General features: G+C 37.7%; 3 protein-coding genes across 4 annotated transcripts; all 3 read left to right on the top strand.

The window, feature by feature from the left end:
- The first annotated feature begins 1,650 nt into the window (after positions 1–1,650).
- On the top strand, positions 1,651–7,563 carry mrps15 (mitochondrial ribosomal protein S15). The gene is made up of 8 exons (XM_017415283.3): positions 1,651–1,919; positions 3,438–3,506; positions 3,604–3,679; positions 3,811–3,859; positions 5,451–5,535; positions 5,654–5,712; positions 6,906–7,097; positions 7,265–7,563. Exons 1-8 carry the CDS (start codon positions 1,778–1,780, stop codon positions 7,358–7,360), a joined length of 768 nt encoding a protein of 255 aa, XP_017270772.1. The 5' UTR covers positions 1,651–1,777; the 3' UTR covers positions 7,361–7,563.
- Positions 7,564–8,748: 1,185 nt separating this feature from the next.
- On the top strand, positions 8,749–11,345 carry LOC108235477 (cornifelin-like). Its single transcript, XM_017415506.3, has 4 exons — positions 8,749–8,886; positions 9,627–9,774; positions 9,881–10,017; positions 10,217–11,345. The coding sequence occupies exons 2-4, from the start codon at positions 9,663–9,665 to the stop codon at positions 10,319–10,321; spliced, it is 354 nt and encodes a 117-aa protein (XP_017270995.1). The 5' UTR covers positions 8,749–8,886; positions 9,627–9,662; the 3' UTR covers positions 10,322–11,345.
- An 868-nt stretch (positions 11,346–12,213) lies between these two features.
- Positions 12,214–18,645, top strand: oscp1b (organic solute carrier partner 1b). Of its 2 annotated transcripts, XM_037980090.1 has the most exons (11): positions 12,222–12,443; positions 12,668–12,709; positions 13,553–13,707; positions 14,041–14,208; positions 14,606–14,686; positions 14,802–14,905; positions 15,231–15,359; positions 15,788–15,857; positions 16,076–16,215; positions 16,331–16,394; positions 16,880–18,645. In XM_037980090.1, exons 1-11 carry the CDS (start codon positions 12,332–12,334, stop codon positions 16,997–16,999), a joined length of 1,185 nt encoding a protein of 394 aa, XP_037836018.1. In that variant the 5' UTR covers positions 12,222–12,331; the 3' UTR covers positions 17,000–18,645. The 2 variants fall into 2 exon arrangements, with proteins under 2 accessions (XP_017270779.1, XP_037836018.1); XM_017415290.3 differs by lacking the exon at positions 12,668–12,709 and having other exon boundaries at positions 12,214–12,443.
- Positions 18,646–18,707: the final 62 nt, after the last annotated feature.

The following is an 18,707-nucleotide window of genomic DNA, read 5'->3' as shown; positions in this document are numbered from 1 at the left end:
ACAAATGTCTCCAAATTCACGGAAGTTGTCGTCCATGATGAGAGGAATAAACACAGTTAAGGACTTTTTGGTAAATTATTTTTGTCCCGTGTTTTAGAGGGGGAACCGATTATTTCAGACGGCTGAAATATTTGGTTCCCCCCTGGTAACTTCTGCAAAAAAAAAACAAATGTCTCCAAATTCAGATGACTTATTGTCCCTGATGAGAGGAATAAACACAGTTTAAGACTTCTTGGTAAATTAACTGGTTGTTGTTGGAAAATTAATTATCTAAATAACATTTGACCCGAAAAAACCAGAGAAAACCCACTTAAAAATATTACAACAGTTCACTGCAAACCCATATGATGCACTCGATCCACTACAGATTACATGCAGTCTAACACCAATTAGGTGTTGTGATGAGAAGCTATTTTATTTTCTGTTTTTCAAGAGTAGTCAGCTTTTAGGGCAACACAACTGCTTCCGCCCACCTCCATCATCATCATCATATGAAATAACTTTTTGTCACAACAAAAAATAGTGGCTGGTAAAATGTTTGAGTGGTTGGTAAAAAAAATTTGTCACACACTTTCTTTTCAGTCATCACTGGGTAGATTCACTTTAAATCCAATCTGATGTGCAACATTTAAAAAAGATTGTGCAGCAGTGACTTTCTGTACGTCTGTTTGGATAGTACTTACAGCCTTCACTAGATTAATTGGTTGAACATGAAGCATGATGATATTTTAGAATAAAATGAAGTTGAACAGGTTGAGTAGGATGGGCTATGCATTAGTGGTTTACCTCATGTAACAACACAGCAGAATGTAATCATGACAGGAAAAAAAACCTGGGTCCCTTTTTTATTGCTTACCTTGCCTTTTACCTTGCCATTTGAAAACTTAATTTTGCATTTATGTAGAAAAAGTGAGTGGCTTTTTTTTGCAACAAGTGCAGCACATTAGTAGTAGATTTTTGTGATGGCTTTCAAATTCACATAGCCATATTTTTATGTTTTGGCTGATTCTTTAGTACCCTACTTCAACCTAAGTGGGGCTGTGCAAAATAACAAATGTCACATACAAACAGCTTTTTTGATCACAAAGAACTGTCATATTTTTTTTTTTTCTATTAACATTGCGAACAACTGGAGCTTTGTAGTCAAAAATCTAATTCAAACAGTTCTGCATTCACAAATTGTGCACACACACTTTAACCTATTAGGTAAAAAAAAAAAAAAAAAAAAGGGTGCAAACAAACAGCAAAAGTCACCCATGGCTTCAGAGGGAGTTCATTAGGGTGCAAAGAGTGTGAAGTAGGAACCGATGCATACATTAACATCGGCTATTTCTTTGTTTTTGACACAATGTTAAAACTGCTTCTGCTGCTGTTTATTCATTATTGGACTTCATCTTCCGCAGCTTTCATTGTGAAGGTTTAATTAATCCAGACTAGGATTAATTAGAACCTCTTTTCTGAGGTAAATCAAAATGGAAACATTTTCTGTGTGTCTCATTCTTGTGTTTATATAACGCAAATGTATTCATCTAAAACTGCGCATTGACTGCAGATACAATAATAAGATTTCCTAATTGAGGCAAACGTAGTTTTCTCCTCTATCGATGTGATCTGGGATCGTTAGCTTAGCCTGCTAATGCTATCCTGCTTTCTCGCTCGGCTAGTTCGGGCTAGACAAAATGGCGAACCTCATGTAGGGGTCGAGTGTGATTACATGTCGCATTTGAAGCTCGTTTAGAGGGTTTTATTTCTTACTGGGTCTTCCGCCCGCTGAGCCATGTTGTTAAACCTTGGCCTTCGGGCCGTCCTGAAGTCGTCAGTGGGTGTTTTGTGTGAAAGCTCCGCTCGGAGCTCCGCGGTGTCCGCCAGACCCTGGAGGTGCAGCTCGGCCCTGTTACCAGGACCCACAGTTAGCAGAGGTAAGGAAAGGCAATACCAGACACATAGGAAGCTTTGCTGCTCCGTAGGATAATACACACACTTCTTTATGCCAAACTGTGGTTAGAAACCACCTATGACGTGCTTTTTGTTGCTGAATCTAATCATTTGACATCAACAGCAGTCGGCGCTGTGGACACAGTTTGAGTCAGGAGTCCATCAGCAGAACCAGCTGCAGACGAGACAGCAGAGACTGACTGATGCCCAAATGAAGAGAGCTACAGTAACCCAACATGGAAGGGATAAATGCTGAACTAACTGTCTTAAATACCTTATAAGAGTATTGGGTTTAAAGTTTGGAAACTTGTCAGTTGTCCAAAACTGCTCTTTACAACAGAGATGATCTGTTTTCTTGGTTTTGTCTTTTAAATTACTGTCCAAAATATTACCTACAGTCCTGGTGTGGTTCTGAAGCTAAGATGATAATAACTTAAACTGGAAGCTAGGACTACAGAAGTGTTTGGAGGGCCAAAAATAATGAGCAGCACTGCAAATGTTGGATAAGCGTCGCAAATCGAGCTTGAAAAGCCAGGGTCACATTCACCCTAATTATTTGACGAGGTAAATTTTTCATAAGCTAATGCAACTTTTTCCAACCATTAACTTTTTTAAAAAAAGAGCTCATTATCACATTTCTTATGAAAAGGCGATGCAGTAATATTTGAGGAAGTTATCTCATTAGCTGTTTGGATAAAATTGAAAACCGCAGCACTCTCACCATCAGATAAAGCAGTTTTATCTGAGATGCAAGGCACACTTGTTGCATAGATTATTGTGGCTGTGCTCTGACAAGTCACACAGTTTTCCGCTGCAGATCAGCTGCGTCACTCTTCAAGATTATTTTCACAGACAAGAAAAGCTTCTCTCCTTTTTGGGGAGAATTCGGGGTGTTTTGGTTTAGCCAGAGGCCATTTCTCCACATGGAAGTGTGACAGTTTGAAGTTTTGACTCTTCTGTCTGCAAACCGTGGGCTTTCTTCCACGTTAGAGTTTTGCATCACTGCTCTCGACAGTGAGCTGTTAGTTTGTTGAACTTCTCGGCTTACAGAGCAGCATCACCACCAAACGACTCCAGCTGTGCTCTGCTCCATCAGTTTTGACTTGTAACATTATCTTTTCATTCTCAAGCCATTTTCTTTTTGTTCACTCAGTCCTAAGTCACCAACTGAGCTTCCTCTAAACCATGTGTCAAACTCTGTTCCTAAGGTGCCTCTCTTGTGCATGTTTTAGATGTGTTCTTGCTTTAAAACACGTGCTTTAAATGAACCACTTGTGGACATTCTGCTTGAGAACTTGATGATTTGGTAATTAAACCATTTGAATCAGGTGTGTCGGAGCAGAAAAACCTAAAACATCCAGGGCAGTGGCCCTCAAGGCCTGGAGTTTGACACCCCTGCTCTAAACCAACATATTTTTTTTTACTTTTGCAAATACATTTTCTCACCATTTGATCTGCTACATATGTGTGAAAATAAACAACTTTTTTTTTTTCCCTCTCAGTTGCAGGAAGCTTTGCTGTCGCACCACCAGTAAGGCATTATGCCAGAGGTACCAAGAAAAAAAAGACAGGTACTTCACGGAGCGGTGTTTCACCAAACCATGTTTACGCAATTTTTGCTTAAAACATGATTTATTTGTTTATTTCTGAGCATCTGGTTTCTTTCAGCCCCTGAAAGCCATCTCAGTGATCTTCATCCATCGATGCTGAAGTTGGATTATGCATCTGTCCCTCTTGCTCAAACGTAAACATTCATTTATACCTTACCTTGAAACAGCTCTAATATATAATATATATATTTTTACAAAACAACAACAGCATTTATTTTTAGAGTGAAGGTCTTGTGGTCTCAGACACCATATTTTCTTCTTACAGGACTGATGATCTTGTCAAACGTCTTCTGTCGTTGGAACTGGCAAGTCATGTAAGAACTCTTACTCTTACTCTTCTTTATTCATCTTTAATTCTCTGAATTGTTTCATGGAAATTTATGTCTTTGTTACTTTCTGAAATTAGCTTTTACCTAATAGGAATTGTGGAAATAAAAAATTTTTTTCCTTTGAAAATTCAATTCGAACGTACTTTTTCGATTATTTCTCCATCCATGCTGTTTTCAATTCAGTATGGCGCTTGGTTCAGGTGACTTACAACACTTTTATTCTCTGTTTTATAAAAATATAAATCCATAAAAAAATATAGGAACAAGTCGCTAAACAGCTGACATACATCCAGACACAGTAATAAGGTCAAACACGAACACAGGGAGAACGGGGCACGCACTGACTTTCAGTGTTGCCATGAAAACGCGTAAACAAAAACTCATATTTGCGGATTCACGAGACACAGCTTCGACCTGCAGGAGGAAGAAAAAAGGTGATAACTTTGTGCACAAAAAGCAACAAAATAAATATTATGCAACCTATTTTTTTTTCCCAGAAAATGTAATGCAGATTGTACAGTTTGTGTGGTTCACTTCTGTTTAAGCGGCAGGGCTGGGCTTTCACACACAAGATTCAACCACGAGGTGATGAAGTGAAGACAGTGCTGAGGAAATATATAAAATGGGCAACATGTCATTTGTTTAAAGGGAACTTTAGCAAAAAAAAAAGAAGCTACTTACTGGAAGGAAGTTATTTATGCTAGGAGCAGAAACTAAAGTGATGAACAGCCAAAGAACAATCAGGATTCGAACCCGGGTCTTTTACTTGAAAGATGGGGGATTACACCGCTAAGCCAATGCTTTCAATTTCATACAAGTTACAGAAGAAACACGTTCTATTGTTTTTTTTCACAGAAAATGTCATTCTGTTTGTGTGGTTAGCTACTGTTTGAGCAGCAGGGCTGGGCAATGTCTTGTTTTTCCAAAATTTAGGGAGGGGTCCTGGACCCCCTGACCTCCCCCCAGGATTTACATCCATGTCTACCAAGTCTTGTCACCTGTTCTTATAGAATGATATTTAGTGTTTTGTGAAGCTTGATGAGCAAAGAAGCTGCATGTAACAGTTTATTTGTTGTGGTACCCTCAGGATAGTTCATAGGTCCATGGATCTGTCTGTTTTTACCTGCTGGTTCCTGTCCAGGGTTGCATTGAGCTGGTGCCTGTCTCCAGCAGACTGGGTACACTCAGGACAGGTCACCTGTCTGAATGTGGCCCATCACACAGCCACATAGAGACAACCATTCACACACACTCAAACGTAGGGTCTACTTAGAGAAACTAAACCTAAATGCTTGTTTTTGGGCCGTGGGAGGAAACCCTCACGTGCACAGGAACAATATAAAAACTCCACACGAAAGGCCCCGGCAGGTATTGAACTTTTGACCTTCTCGCAGCATGGCAGCAGTTCTAACCAAATGTTCCACTGTGCAGCCAAGTTGTTAAGAATCACACCACAAATCAATTCAGCCCTCCTGTATTGTCATAATATTTAACTGAAAGAATATTATGCCATTCTAGCCCATTTATACAAGGAAATATCTGAAAATAATAGTAGTTGTAATGTTCATTTTGACAGGGTGAAAAGCTACAACTGAAGAAGGAGCAGCTAATTGCAAAAGTTCAACAGGATCCGAATGATCGCAGCTCAGTGGAAGTCCGGGGTGAGACAATACTTCATAACGTTGCACAGGATGTTTACGCTGAAATTCAAAGACAACTATAATCTAAACTGAGTAATGATAATAATAATCTGAACTCTTCTGATCTTTGTCTTTTCAGTGGCTGTTCTGACTGCAAGAATTCGAAACTATCAGGAGCATTTGCAAAAGCACCACAAGGTGAGTGAGACACAACTGCAACTCCAAAAAAGTTGGGACATTTTCTAAAATGGTAATTAAAACAATGCAATGATTTATCAGTCTCATAAACCCATAGTTTATTCACAATAGAACATAATAAACATGTCAGATGTTCAAACTAAGATATTGCACCTTTTTTTTAAGTAAAAATAAGGTATGCTTTGAATTTTATGACAGCAGCACATCTTTAAAAAGTTGGGGCAAGGGCAGCAAAAGGCTGTTAAAGTAAGTGGTACGATTAAGAAACATCTGGAGGAGCTTTTTGCAATTAATTAGGTTAACTGGCAACAGGTCAGTAAGAGGGCTGGGAATAAAAAGTCCATTCTAGAGAGGCTGAATCTCTCAGAAGTAAAGATGGGCAGTGGTTCCCCAATATGGGCAAAACTGCATCCAAAATAGTTGAACAATTTCAGAATAATGTTCCTCAGTGGAAAGTTAAGAAGATGTTGAACATCTACAGTTCATAATATCAAAAGATTTCAGGAATCTGGAGGAATCTCTGACCACAAAAGAAAAGCTCAAAAGTCGATACTGGATGCTCACCATCTCCAGGCCCTCAGGGGCCACTGTAATAAAACTGGTCGGTTCTGGACATCACTGCACGGGCTCAGGAACACTTCCACATGATAGTTTCTCCAAACATGGCTCTGTCCTAACTCCTGCTGCCATACAAGTCAAAATTACCTTTTTTTTAATGGTACAGTTTCTTAGTTTAAACAATTGGTATGTTTACTATGTTTCATTGTGAAAAGAATACAGGTTTATGAGTTTTGCAAATCATTGCATTCTGTTTTTAGTTTCAGTTTTTGCAATGTCCCAGCTTTTTAAGAATTGGGGTTGTAAATCTTTTCTTCTCTGCACACTAAACAGTTCTGATGACACACTTTAAAAGTAAAATGCAACATGCTTCTGAGGAGCTAGCCTTTTTATCAGTTTCCTCTCCTCACTGACTTCCTTTGATGTGAGGTATGTATGTGCTACAGGATATCCTGTGTACTAACCACATGAAATAAAAGCCTGCACAAGCACAACCATGGTCAGAAGTTTCCGTATTACGTCACACTTAAGACTCCTGTTTAAATTCGTACAGTCAGTATATAGAGGTGGTATTTTTAAAAACGATATGCCCAAACAGGTCGTTTGAATGTATTTTTCATGTTCTTTAATATCAGGACAAAGCTAACAAGAGGCGGATGCTCATGTCTATTGACAAAAGGAAAAAGCTTCTGAAAAACCTTCGATTGGTTCGTTATGAGGCCTTTGAGAGAGTGTGTGAGCAGCTGGGCATCACCTACACCTTCCCCCCAGAGTACTACAGACGGGCCACCAAACGCTGGCAGGCCAAGAAAGCGTTCTCTATTAAGGTAAAAAATAGATAAACCTGTTATTTTCAGGTTTTTATGTAGTTTAATGTTTACTGTCTTTCACTGACATTGTATTCAGCAACATTGATATCATTACAAGTTCCTCAGGGTTTTGCTTATACATTTTTTTTTCTCACCCTAACACTTGTCATGTTTTTTTTCTGTAGGTGTTTAAGGCTGTGCAGGCACAGAAAGCAGAACAGAGGCTGAAGCAGAGTTTAGACTCCTCAAAGACAGAAGAAGCCCGAACTGCAAAAGCTTAGTCCAATAAAAAAAAAATATATTCTGCACAATCTTCATTTGTGAATGCTTGCTCCTTTGTTTGCTTTTTTTAAATCTTCAACTTTCAACTTCCAGTTGTCTCATGTCATCTGTTACCATCTTAATTAGTGTTGCTTTTACAGATTGATTGTACAAATATCTGAAAATGGAAATAAATTGTCCCTGAAAACTTTATTGAAATGAACTTTGGGAAACTTTATTGACACAAAATATTTGAAATTGATCTAATGTGTTCAAAGTATTTACTGAACTGATGAATTCAGATTACCAAAATGTTTAAACGTTAAACATCCAAATTAGGGTGTAATCGAAATAGGCAGCCTGCAAATAATCTAACTATAGGCTGCATGAGATAGAAGAACTAAATCACATGGAAGAGAGCCAGTGTTGCATTATCTGTGGTTTAACACAATCCACAATATTTCACTTTTGGTCATGTTATAGGAGTTAGAAGTTCCCATCTTCTGTCAGCGGTAAAATCCCCGTATTATCCCACATGAAGCAATCACATGAGCAGCTTCCCCTGTTTGAGTACAGTGTTCTGCAGCGAAACGCCTGAATCTGAAAGCAAGAATTACATTACCGCTGTTTTCTCCAGTGTCCTTAAATGCTCCGCAGTATAATATAATGTGATTCATCAGGTTCTGTTTAAAGGGCATTAGCTCAACCAGTCACTCGGAATTACATGAACTGTGAGCAAAAGGACACCCAAACAAGATGAGTTTACTATACAGACCTAGTGAAAGTTTGATTTTAAAAATACAATTCTGAGTTTAATAGATCTTATTTTTTTCGAGTTTTTGCATTTTATATTTCACCTAAAAATAGAAAATGCTGCTTGGTTACTTTGTACATCCCAAAAAAATAAAGCATTTATTTTAAAAGTATCACTAAAACTAGTTTGACCACATTTTTGATAGATACACATTTGTGAAATTCAAGTTATGTTACAAGCAACTCTTCTCAAAAACAAATGCATCACTTGTGTATTTATTTTAGGTACATAAATGTCAACGCTTCAAGGTTTTTTGGGTTTTTTGGGGGGAGTTTTACCAGATCAGAACCAGGTTTTTGCAGCTGCATGCAACTTTGTGCTGTTTCACATCATGAGCAAATCATATCTTTTACAAACTTGTACTACACTGGCTGAATAAAACCACAAGCCTTATGACAGGGGACGTGATGCATTTGTGGGTGTTACATGACAAGTGTGGCTTTAACAATCTTCACGAGTTTCCTGAACAGAGCGCATCTGATGTGAGATTAGAAAACTTTGTACAATTAAAGCCGGTGTCCTGCAGCAATTTACCTGTAACCATCAGCAGCCTCTGAGTAATGCAGTGGTTCTTGTTAATTGACCCGGTTTGAATCAGAACAGATCTTTGTCATCCTCAGAAACAGTTTGTTGGCAAACCAGCGTTTCACAGCTTGAGTTCGTCACAGTTTCCTGTGTGGTGTGCTTCTTGTCAGTTTGATCAAGAGGAGCTCAGACTCTCAGACACTTCTGGTAAGTGACATCTGCTTTTTCTCTGGCAGTAGATCAGCCCAAAACTTCACTGCTATTTTAATTGAACTGATCAAATTTGAAAAACACATAACAAAGAGCTTTTAGTACTTCAGGTAATTTACCTTAACATTGGATTTTATGTCACTTTGTAGGCAGCAGGTTCTTCATATGGCTCCACGATTCTTCTTTTTTATCTAACATTTGCTAGTCTGTGTTTACAAGGCATTCAAATGCAAACCAGTATTATTATCTGCTACTGTAGAACATAAAATATTTAATGGAAAATTTGTAAGCATCTTGAAATAATTGCCAAAATAGACATGGCAGCAAAGAGTAAGAGACTGAATTCTTGCACATTGTTTGAAGGATTTTCAAAAAATATGGGTACATCTCCTATTAAATGGCATCTTAAACAACATAATAGCTTGATTATTTAATTAAAGTGGAACCATCTTAATTTCTTCAAGCTCAGACTGTATTTTATTGTTGGTGTTAGGGAAATAGGACATCATCATCTGGTAAAACCTAAAATGCTTTGTTGAAATTAATTTTTTTTAATCTGTTAAGTGATAGAATAGGTTATGACTAACACACAAACTAGAATTTAATGGGCACTAAAGTATCTTCATTCTGTCAAACTAATGCATGCATGGAAAACTTTTTGGTCATCTCTCCTCCCACCTACAAAACAATTTTCCTTTCTTGCGTCAGTAATAACAGCTGAATGTGTTCTTTACCAGGCAGCTAAATAAAAACCAGCAGATCAAGTGATCCAGATGTCAAACCCAGTGGTCACCCATCAGCCTGGTGCAGGCGGCTATGGGACGAATGTCCAGACAGGAGACTGGAGCACCGGCCTGTGCTCCTGCTGCAGTGACTGTTTGGTCTGTGAGTACAATCTTATGATCTGTTCACGTACTGGTGAGATTTTAGCTCCAGAAAGATCTTCTCTCCTCTGTCAACATTTCTGAAGAGAATGCATCACCATCTTTAGGTGCTGTTGGGTTTTGCTGCCCAATTGCTCTGAGCTGCTACGCAGCAAATAAGTATGGAGAAAACTGCTGCTTGGGTTGTTTGCCGGGAGGAATGACCGCCATGAGGACTCATATGAGGCTGACATATGGTATTCAAGTACGTATGCAGAATCTCTCTCTTTCTACCTTTTGTTTTTACACAGGAAGAAATGCCTTAACTCTTAAGAAAGACAGAGATTTTGCAAACTTACGAAATATTAGGTGTTCTTTAAAATTGACAAATCTGAACTGCGACACATTTCTTTATATGAGATTGAAGTTCCTGTTTTGTGATTATTTGCTTTTTTTAACCACAGGGGACAATATGCAACGACGCTCTCATGACTTTTTTCTGCGGACCTTGTGAAATGTGCAGGATGGCAAGAGAAATTCGCATCAGGAATGGAGACATTTCACTGTAAGGACATCTGAGGATGTCCAATGGTTGTGGAAGTGATTTAAACAGTAGCTTCCATGTTGAAAACGAAGACAGAGAAGCGTTTGGTGTGTCACATGTAATTTGTCCTGAGCTTTGACAACAAATTTTACACAAGTACAATTTGCATTACTGTAAATAAATAATATAATGAAGCTTCACATATTTTTGAACTAATTTGGCATCTAAAGTGTATTGTTTCTGTTTGTCTTACTGCCTTATAGGTGTGTGAAACTATCGAAAACCTAAATGATGTGATTGTGCTTTGATGAAACCAAAGTTGCCTTGTCAGAATCAGAGTTTCATTCCTAAATGCAATCATTCTGGGTTGCATTTAGGAAAGAAACTTGTTTATTCATGCAATCAGCATAACCATTATGCAAGAATAAAAAGTGATTTTTGTTGCTCTAATAGTTTCATTTTAAGGATTTTAATGACCATTGCTATAAAAAGCAGATCATTCTGCTATGGTAAAATGTGACTTTTTTAAATGATATATATCTGTAAAAGAAATTAATTGCAAGTTAAACTTGGACTTACTTAAAAGACATTGTCATCCTGTCAGAGACAGAGGCAGCTGTTACGACAGCTTAGTTTCTGGACCACAGATCTGAAGCTATGATGAGCTGATAAGTTGTGGGTTCACAGCACTACAACAGACTGTCATGTCAGGCTACATACACCTGTTTCCAAGAGGGGTGAAAAAAACAACTTCTCATCATCACTCTGCTTTGGATTCTATGGTTTCAGACAGTTGCCATCGTTCTACTTATGAGCTAAAGTACATTTGTTTAATTTCAGTTTGTGTGCAATCTGAATTACCTTACTATTTAAAGTATGAGTGACATCACCTCCTTAAATCAAAAAATATCTAGAAGTGTACCTGACGTGTTTCATATTTGTGGTGAGACAACACAATCGTACAATGGCTGTGTATGAACAGTTTTTAATCACGTTGCTCATGTAAAATTCTTTTTTTCCATTAAAAAACAAGGTGATTTCTTATTTATTGTGATTTGTTTTGTGCAATCTCATGCAATATCGCGAGACGTCTCGCTCAGAGTATGTGTAGTGAATGACTCTTGTCTACTACCACATGAATGAATGAATTTTAGCTCAGTATCTGTACAATTGACTGAATTTGAGACATTTTGTGTTGGTCAATGTGGATTGGCTGTGGCTGCCACCTTGATTTGGATTGACTCCAAAAGTTAAACAGTTGTACATGTACAGGCAAAGATAATCTTCTGAAAGTTTCATTAAAATTTATTCAATGGTTATTGAGATATTTCGCTAACAGACAAAAAGGGTTGAAACCAACAGTTAATACCAAACTTTTAAGTAAAATTTTTGCACAACGAGTAGCACTTGGAATATGTGTTGTGGATTACTCTCAGCTACAACTACACCAAATTTTAGCCCAATATCTGTAAAATTAACTGAACTATAGACAATTTTGTGTTTTATAAGATCAGTTGGCGATGGCAGCAATCTTAAAATTGGTTGGCTCCAAAAGTTAATAATTTATAGAGGAATATCCTATGATTATTCCTTGAAATTTCGTTAAAATATGTCATGTCCAGTGGTTCATGAGATATTTTGCTGACAAACACACGAACACACATACGAACAGACACTCCCAAAAACATTATAAGAATAAAAGTCTTCGCCTTTTGGTGGCGGGTGATAGTTACTTATTATTTGTGTAAAGGTAATACATAAAAACGCACTGTGTTCACAGAATCTGTGCAATTTTAAAGTAGGTAGGTGGCTTTCGGTATGGGACAAAGCAGCTGCAAAACCTTCATGCCGCTTATGTCGCTCAGCGTCAACGCTGCACTTCCTTGTTACGTCTTTACGTCACAACGCTGTGATTGGCTGCATTTTCCGTGGCCTGGCAACCAGAGGAGGCTTTACCAAACAGACAGACCCCCACTATAGCAACCCGTTAGCGGCTACTGGTTACCTGCAGTTACTCGACACTCCAAATACCACCATGTCTACAAGGACTCTGCCGCTGCTCTTTATTAACCTCGGCGGCGAAATGCTGTACATCCTGGACCAGCGGCTTCGGGCTCAGAATATACCCGCTGACAAAGCTAAGAAAGGTAGTTAGCTTAGCAGCTAATTCTGCTAACACCACAAACGTCACTGCCAGTGCTGCAGTAAACGTTACACCTCGGGAAGGTCACATTTTTTTCAGTTTGTTGTTGTTAAGGGATAGTCTTGGACTGAATCACATTAAATTAAATACATTAAAGTACACACACTCTTGAGATGTAATAACCTTCTGATTTTAGTTAATATGTGCATCTTCTTTTAATTGATAAAGATTCCACAGTAGCCACCTGGAGACAGGAGGACAGGAGGAGAGGTATTAGTACAAGATTCAGTATAATCATGCACTTGTGCATTAGTAGCTCTTTGCTCTGCTTTGGCCTATAGCTGGAAAGCCGTGCACTGTTTGAACAGTGTTTTATAAATCAGCAATAGCAATAGTTGAGACCTCATGCTCAGACTAGTTTGCACCAATCATATAAGTGACTGAGTCACAAAAAAGCTCACATAATTGCCACAAACTGTATTTGTTATGAGGCCCTTTATTGTATTAACACAACATTCCTAAATTCTGACTCAGAACCTCTTTGTGATCTCAGTGTATTCTTTTACTTAGAAGTTGTCTTACCACAATGGGTCATATATTTTATTTTTATTATTTAAACTGAAACGTGAATCTTGATTTCAACTGAACCCAATCGCTAAGACTATCACAGATACATCTCTGTCAATAAAAAGTGTCATTTTTTAAGTTTAACTAGTAAATATCTTTTTGTTTTTCATTTGACTTTAGATTTATTCTTGTGCTTCTTCTACCTGTGCCAATCCAACAAACATTACCCTTTTCGTAAAAGAGTCTGATTGGTTTGACAAAGTCACAACATAGACTGGATTTAGGTGCTGAAACCACACTCACTAAGACACCATTTTAAAACCAAAGTATCTGGCTATAGATTTACAACCAAGTAGGAGACTGCTGATGTCCCGCCATGCTGCTGCTTTGTTACGGTCTGTGGGGTTAAGTTCTGGATGAAAGGGTTTTGGTACATCTGTAGAATAGTGCATATCGTCCTGCTTCAGAATCCTCTGTCAAATGTATATTTGTTTAACTTAAATCACTTCTTTGTGGACTTTCTGCTGTGCTGGTTGTCCTGACTAGTTATGAATGACATCATCACCACCATGTTCAACAAAAAGTTCCTGGAGGAACTTTTCAAGCCGCAGGAGCTCTACTCCAAGAAGGCCCTGCGGACCGTGTTTGACAGGCTGGCTCATGCTTCCATAATGAGACTTAATCAGGCTAGTATGGACAAGGTAAGGCTTGGGGGATTTTGGTTTTGGTTTCTTTTGTTAATTTACTCACATACTTTACCTTTTTTTCATCAACAAGCATAAATGCACACCTTGTAGCATTTGATCATTAGTTATCTGTATCAGTTAAACCTTCATTCAGTCATTTGTGTTAATAATATGTTACATTTTTTTCACTCTTTCATCTAACTATGTAATGCAGTAAAACTGCATTGAGCTAACTTTTTTATGCACTGTATGTGGCTCCCTCTGCTGTTGATTAGACAGTAACTGAATGTTTTTTTCTATAATATATTACATGAGAAAGTGAGGTTGCACATCTATTCTTTTGCACAGCTCTATGACTTGATGACCATGGCTTTCAAATACCAAGTGCTTCTGTGTCCCCGACCAAAGGACATCCTGCTGGTCTCCTTCAACCACATGGATGCAATCAAAGACTTTGTGAAAGATACAGCTGGCATTCTCAGCCAAGTTGACGAAACTTACCAACAGCTCATAGAGGTACAAATGTGGATGTTTCATCATTATAATTTGTGGCTGATGTATTTTACTTGACCTGTTTATTTTCTGCAGTGTGACACAATATGTCTGATTTTTTTTTTTTTTAATTAAACCAAACAAAAAAAAGCATATAGCAGGTGATTCATTGCTGATTCCTGCTTCTCCTCTGGTAAAATTTACTAAACTATAGTACATGCTTTGTACATACCAGAATAAAACAAAATGTCTAATCCAGACGTGACAGAGTCTGAGGAAAAAAAATGTCAATACAATAATTTTTTCTGTGAATTGTACATAATATATCTTTAAATAACTTATATCTGCACACATATGTAAACAGAAAACCTCTGGGGTTTATTGTTTTAAACTCAAATGATTTATTTTTTTATTTTTTCAGATGTATACACCCTTATCTAATGGTGAATTCCAACTGATCAGACAAACACTTCTTATCTTCTTTCAAGACATGCATATAAGGGTAAGTTCAGGCATATAAGGGTAAGTTCAGGCTTAATTAGGTGATTGCTTTTATTGTCATTTTTGAAGTATTTGCTTCAAAAGCCTTTCTTTTGTTTGCCTTTTTTTCCTGGCAGGTGTCTATTTTCCTGAAGGATAAAGTCCAGAACTCAAATGGGCGGTTTGTGCTTCCCACCAGTGGTCCTGTGCCTCATGGAACACAGGTTCCTGGCCTAATAAGGTAATACATTGATTTTAGCTCTCAGATCCCTTGTTTTTCCTGTAGTCTGTTAGCTATGCTACCAAAACACTGTAATGTGATGCTAAGGCAGCCTGTCTGCAGCTAATTGCATTACAGAGGTTTTGTTGAAGCAGCATTAAACTTCTAATTTTAGATAAGTTGTGTGTTTAGCTTGCTCACTGAAACATTTAATTCATAACCTAAACATTAGCTCATATTAAACTTTTGGGTTTAAGCCTCAACTTTTTCTGCATACGCTTTGTATAAAAAAGCACTAAGAGCTTTCTTATCTAAATGGTTGTGCTTTTTGTTTGTCTGATTTTAGGATTTTTAGCTGTACTGGTGAAGAGCTAAACAGGCTGCAGTTCGGTAACGGAGGGAACTACACATCGGCGCTTCGAGAAGGATCTTTTGAGATTTTTGGAGACAGGGTCACAAAACTAGGCACAAACATGTAGGAAAACTGAATGTGCTCATACATGACATGGTTTGCCATTTCTTGTGCTCTGTAGGTTGATTAATTATGACAGCCTAATGAGTTAATTATAGATAATCATCCAGACCAAGATCATTTTCAAAACACCTAATTAAAGACTGGAAATTGGTCTGAGAGTGTCGACATCACTCCCTATCTAAGAAGTTTGAGAAATCTGTGATTATATATAATTTTCTCATATTCTACCATGAATAACTTAAAGAAGGTTTCAGTAACAAGTATGAAGTCTTTTGGATAAATGAACAGATTTTTTGTTAGACCATATCAGGCACTATGTTTGATTTAGTCCTCTTCATTTGTGCTGTCATGTAAATAAATTATGTGCATGTTTCCTTCATGATCACACTGACATGTGCTCGTGTTCTCATTTTCATCCTTTCATCCAGGTACAGCGTAAGCCGCCCTGTTGAAACACACATGTCTGGCACATCTAAAAATTCTGCTCAGCACACAAAGGTAGAACTTTGATGATTTTTAGAACATGAACGAACATTACCAAATATTCAGACAAGGGAAGCCTTTACACACTGTTTACAGTGTTTAGCATGCATAGATGGTGAAGGTTTGCTCCACTGTTGTAAACTTACTTTATCAGCATCAGAAGCAGAAACTAGGAAACGACAAGTTAAACCACAAATACACTGAAGTAAAAAAAAACCATTGTCTGTCAACAGGTCAGTGCTGTTCCGAATCCCCTGGCCAAAGAAGAACTAAATCTGTTGGCCAGGTTAATGGGAGGCCTCGAAGTCGAGAAAACAGGAAACCCAGAAAGTGGCTTTCGGGTAAATCTCTTTGCCACAGATGAAGAAGAAGAGTAAGTGTCCTGATATCTGGTGTACACCACCTAATCAAACTAAACTCTTACCTTTACCTGGGTAAGAAAGAAATACTTTATAAAAACTAACATTTTTACTTTTCTTTTATGACAGAGAAGCATTTATATCAAGACCTGACGACCTTTCATATGGAGTCATAAACATCCAAGCAACAAAGGTAAAAATTAATGCTTTTTTTTAGAAAAGAACATTCTCAGTATTTATTTTATATTAGTCTGAATTTTACAGCAGATTAAATGACCACAAAGCTGATCCTAATGGAAAGTGCATGCTTGCAGGAAAAAACAAAAAAACAAAACTCAGAGATTGTGCCCTGCTCAACACAGGATAGTTTTGTCCTAATCATTGCTACAAAAAACACAAGGAGACATTTTATGAGGCCCTTGGGGTAGGCTTTTTATCCCAAGTTCTAATAAATCTTGGTCAGCTAAATTTAGCAAAGACTTTGAGACATGTATTAACCCCAACGTGTCAACCTCAAAGGCTCTGTTTTACCTCTTACAAGCAACCCACAGGACTGGAGTGCAGTCAGTGATCTGGAATCTGAGGATTTACCTATTTAAAAGGATTTACTGTAATAAGATGCAAGTCCTTGTGATTACCTCTCTGACTTAGTGACTGGCTGATCATGTTGTCTTTCAGGACCAGCAGACCAATGCAGAGCTGGCCAAGATCATGGGAGAGTTCACTGAGTCTGATGATCAGTCTCCCAGCGCCAGCAGCAAAGGAGAAGACCTTTTGGCCATGATGGACGGTCTGTGACGTGGTCGCCATGACAGAAATGACCAAGAGGTTGGACACAGTGCGTCATTTAAAGTCTATACTACTGAGGATCAGTCTGCAGTCTGTACCTGCAAATACCCCGCAGCAGGCTCACACACAGCCATAAGACTTTAATCTTGTGGTGGATTTTTAAGACACTCGTGATGACTGGTGGCGATGTACGATTGCATTTTTATTTACAAACAACAACAAATGTGTTCAGAACTGAGATCCAAGCTGTTCTAAGGTGGGATATTATGCTAGCTGTAAACTGAAAGTTCATTTCAGGAAGTTCTAAAGCAGGCATATATCACATGTATGTGGTATTAGCTAAACATCAACTGAAACAACATTAAAGATGCATTTTTTAAATCCCTTTTTATGTAAATTAGAAACTTCTTTAAATTCTGTGTCAGGTAATTGTAAATGTCAGTCACAATTACAATTACATCACAGTTTTAGTAAATTTTCAGAGGGTTGTTGTAGCTCATCATTTTATGGGTGTTTATGTTTCGTTCTTATCCCAAATATATTCTCACACAGGGTGAAACAAAAGAATTACTATTTGTTTTCTGATGAAGTGGTTAAACGGTAGGATGGGAGAGTTGGAGGAAACCCAAGTGCTCTTCATATTTTGGTTTGAACTCCTTCAAATATTTATTTTAGTAATAAATGTTTGCTCTTCACTTGGTTTTTCTATTGTAAAAAAAGACAAAAAGTTAACAAACCTTCTTAAAAAACAAAAATCCCGCTATCTCAACATACCTCTAATTATGTTGAGATAAGCCTCAGAACTGTGCTACAATCCTGTAAAACAAACCAAGGCAATATAAGAAACTGTGGAATATGTAAATAATTTTATTGCAAATTTATTTATTGTAACTTTTTCTGTATAAAGAAATATTGCTATTGCAACTGATGAACTACTGAATGTGCAATTTAGTATTTTCAGTAAATAAACGAAAAATAAAATACTCATAGTTTCAAGTTATTTGATAAATATATTATTTTGACAGTAAAACCATCTTGAATGTTGATCACTATATATTTAATTTGCCGGAACTTTCATCCACCATCCATTTTATTTACCTTTTTTGCTTTTGTTCTGGGTTCTGGGGAGCTGCTGCCTACCTCCCCAGCTCACTGGGTGGGAGGTGGGGTCACCAGTCCACTAACAGTTAATTGAAAAGGTTTAGGCAAAGATTTTGTGCAATATGTAGTGCTCAGAGTATGTGTTGGGAAGGACTCACCTTCTACCACACCAGGTTTTAGCTCAACATCTGTAAAATTGACGGAGTCGTAAGCATTTTATATGTTTATAAGGTTGCTTAGCTGTGGCGGCCATTTCGACTTACATACAGACACATTGTGGAGTACACTCATGCATGAGGAGAACATGCAAACTCCACACAAAAAGGCCTCGACTGGGAGTTGAACCTTATTGCTGTGAGGCTGCAGTGCTAAGCAGCTGCACCACAGTGCAGGTGTAAAACAGCTTATTGTAGTTAAAATGATGTAACTGAAGAGGGAGCTGTCTGACTTTTTTTTATTATTTACAAATATGCAATTGTATTTTTGTCAGAAATATATTTTGATGAGCCATCGTGCTTCCTTTACTTCTGCTCAAATAAAATGTGATAAATGTCTTCTTTTGACCCAGTTTTTTCTTTACTAATTCAATTTCCATAGTACTGCAGGTCTACAGAAA

The sequence above is a fragment of the Kryptolebias marmoratus genome, linkage group LG16, assembly GCF_001649575.2.
Source record: "Kryptolebias marmoratus isolate JLee-2015 linkage group LG16, ASM164957v2, whole genome shotgun sequence".
Lineage (NCBI taxonomy): Eukaryota > Metazoa > Chordata > Actinopteri > Cyprinodontiformes > Rivulidae > Kryptolebias > Kryptolebias marmoratus.
The sequence above is the reverse complement of the archived record's forward strand: the minus strand, read 5'-3'. Positions and strand labels throughout refer to the sequence as shown.

Excerpts from the sequence above, each read along its gene's own strand:
- mrps15 (XM_017415283.3), top strand. The coding sequence starts at position 1,778 with ATGTTGTTAAACCTTGGCCTTCGGGCCGTCCTGAAGTCGTCAGTGGGT. Across the intron at positions 3,507-3,603 it reads TACCAAGAAAAAAAAGACAG|CCCCTGAAAGCCATCTCAGT; the intron begins GTACTTCACGGA and ends GGTTTCTTTCAG. Across the intron at positions 3,860-5,450 it reads CGTTGGAACTGGCAAGTCAT|GGTGAAAAGCTACAACTGAA; the intron begins GTAAGAACTCTT and ends TCATTTTGACAG.
- LOC108235477 (XM_017415506.3), top strand. The coding sequence starts at position 9,663 with ATGTCAAACCCAGTGGTCACCCATCAGCCTGGTGCAGGCGGCTATGGG. Across the intron at positions 9,775-9,880 it reads CTGCAGTGACTGTTTGGTCT|GTGCTGTTGGGTTTTGCTGC; the intron begins GTGAGTACAATC and ends CACCATCTTTAG. Across the intron at positions 10,018-10,216 it reads GGCTGACATATGGTATTCAA|GGGACAATATGCAACGACGC; the intron begins GTACGTATGCAG and ends TTTTAACCACAG.
- oscp1b (XM_037980090.1), top strand. The coding sequence starts at position 12,332 with ATGTCTACAAGGACTCTGCCGCTGCTCTTTATTAACCTCGGCGGCGAA. Across the intron at positions 14,209-14,605 it reads CTTACCAACAGCTCATAGAG|ATGTATACACCCTTATCTAA; the intron begins GTACAAATGTGG and ends TTATTTTTTCAG. Across the intron at positions 14,906-15,230 it reads CAGGTTCCTGGCCTAATAAG|GATTTTTAGCTGTACTGGTG; the intron begins GTAATACATTGA and ends GTCTGATTTTAG.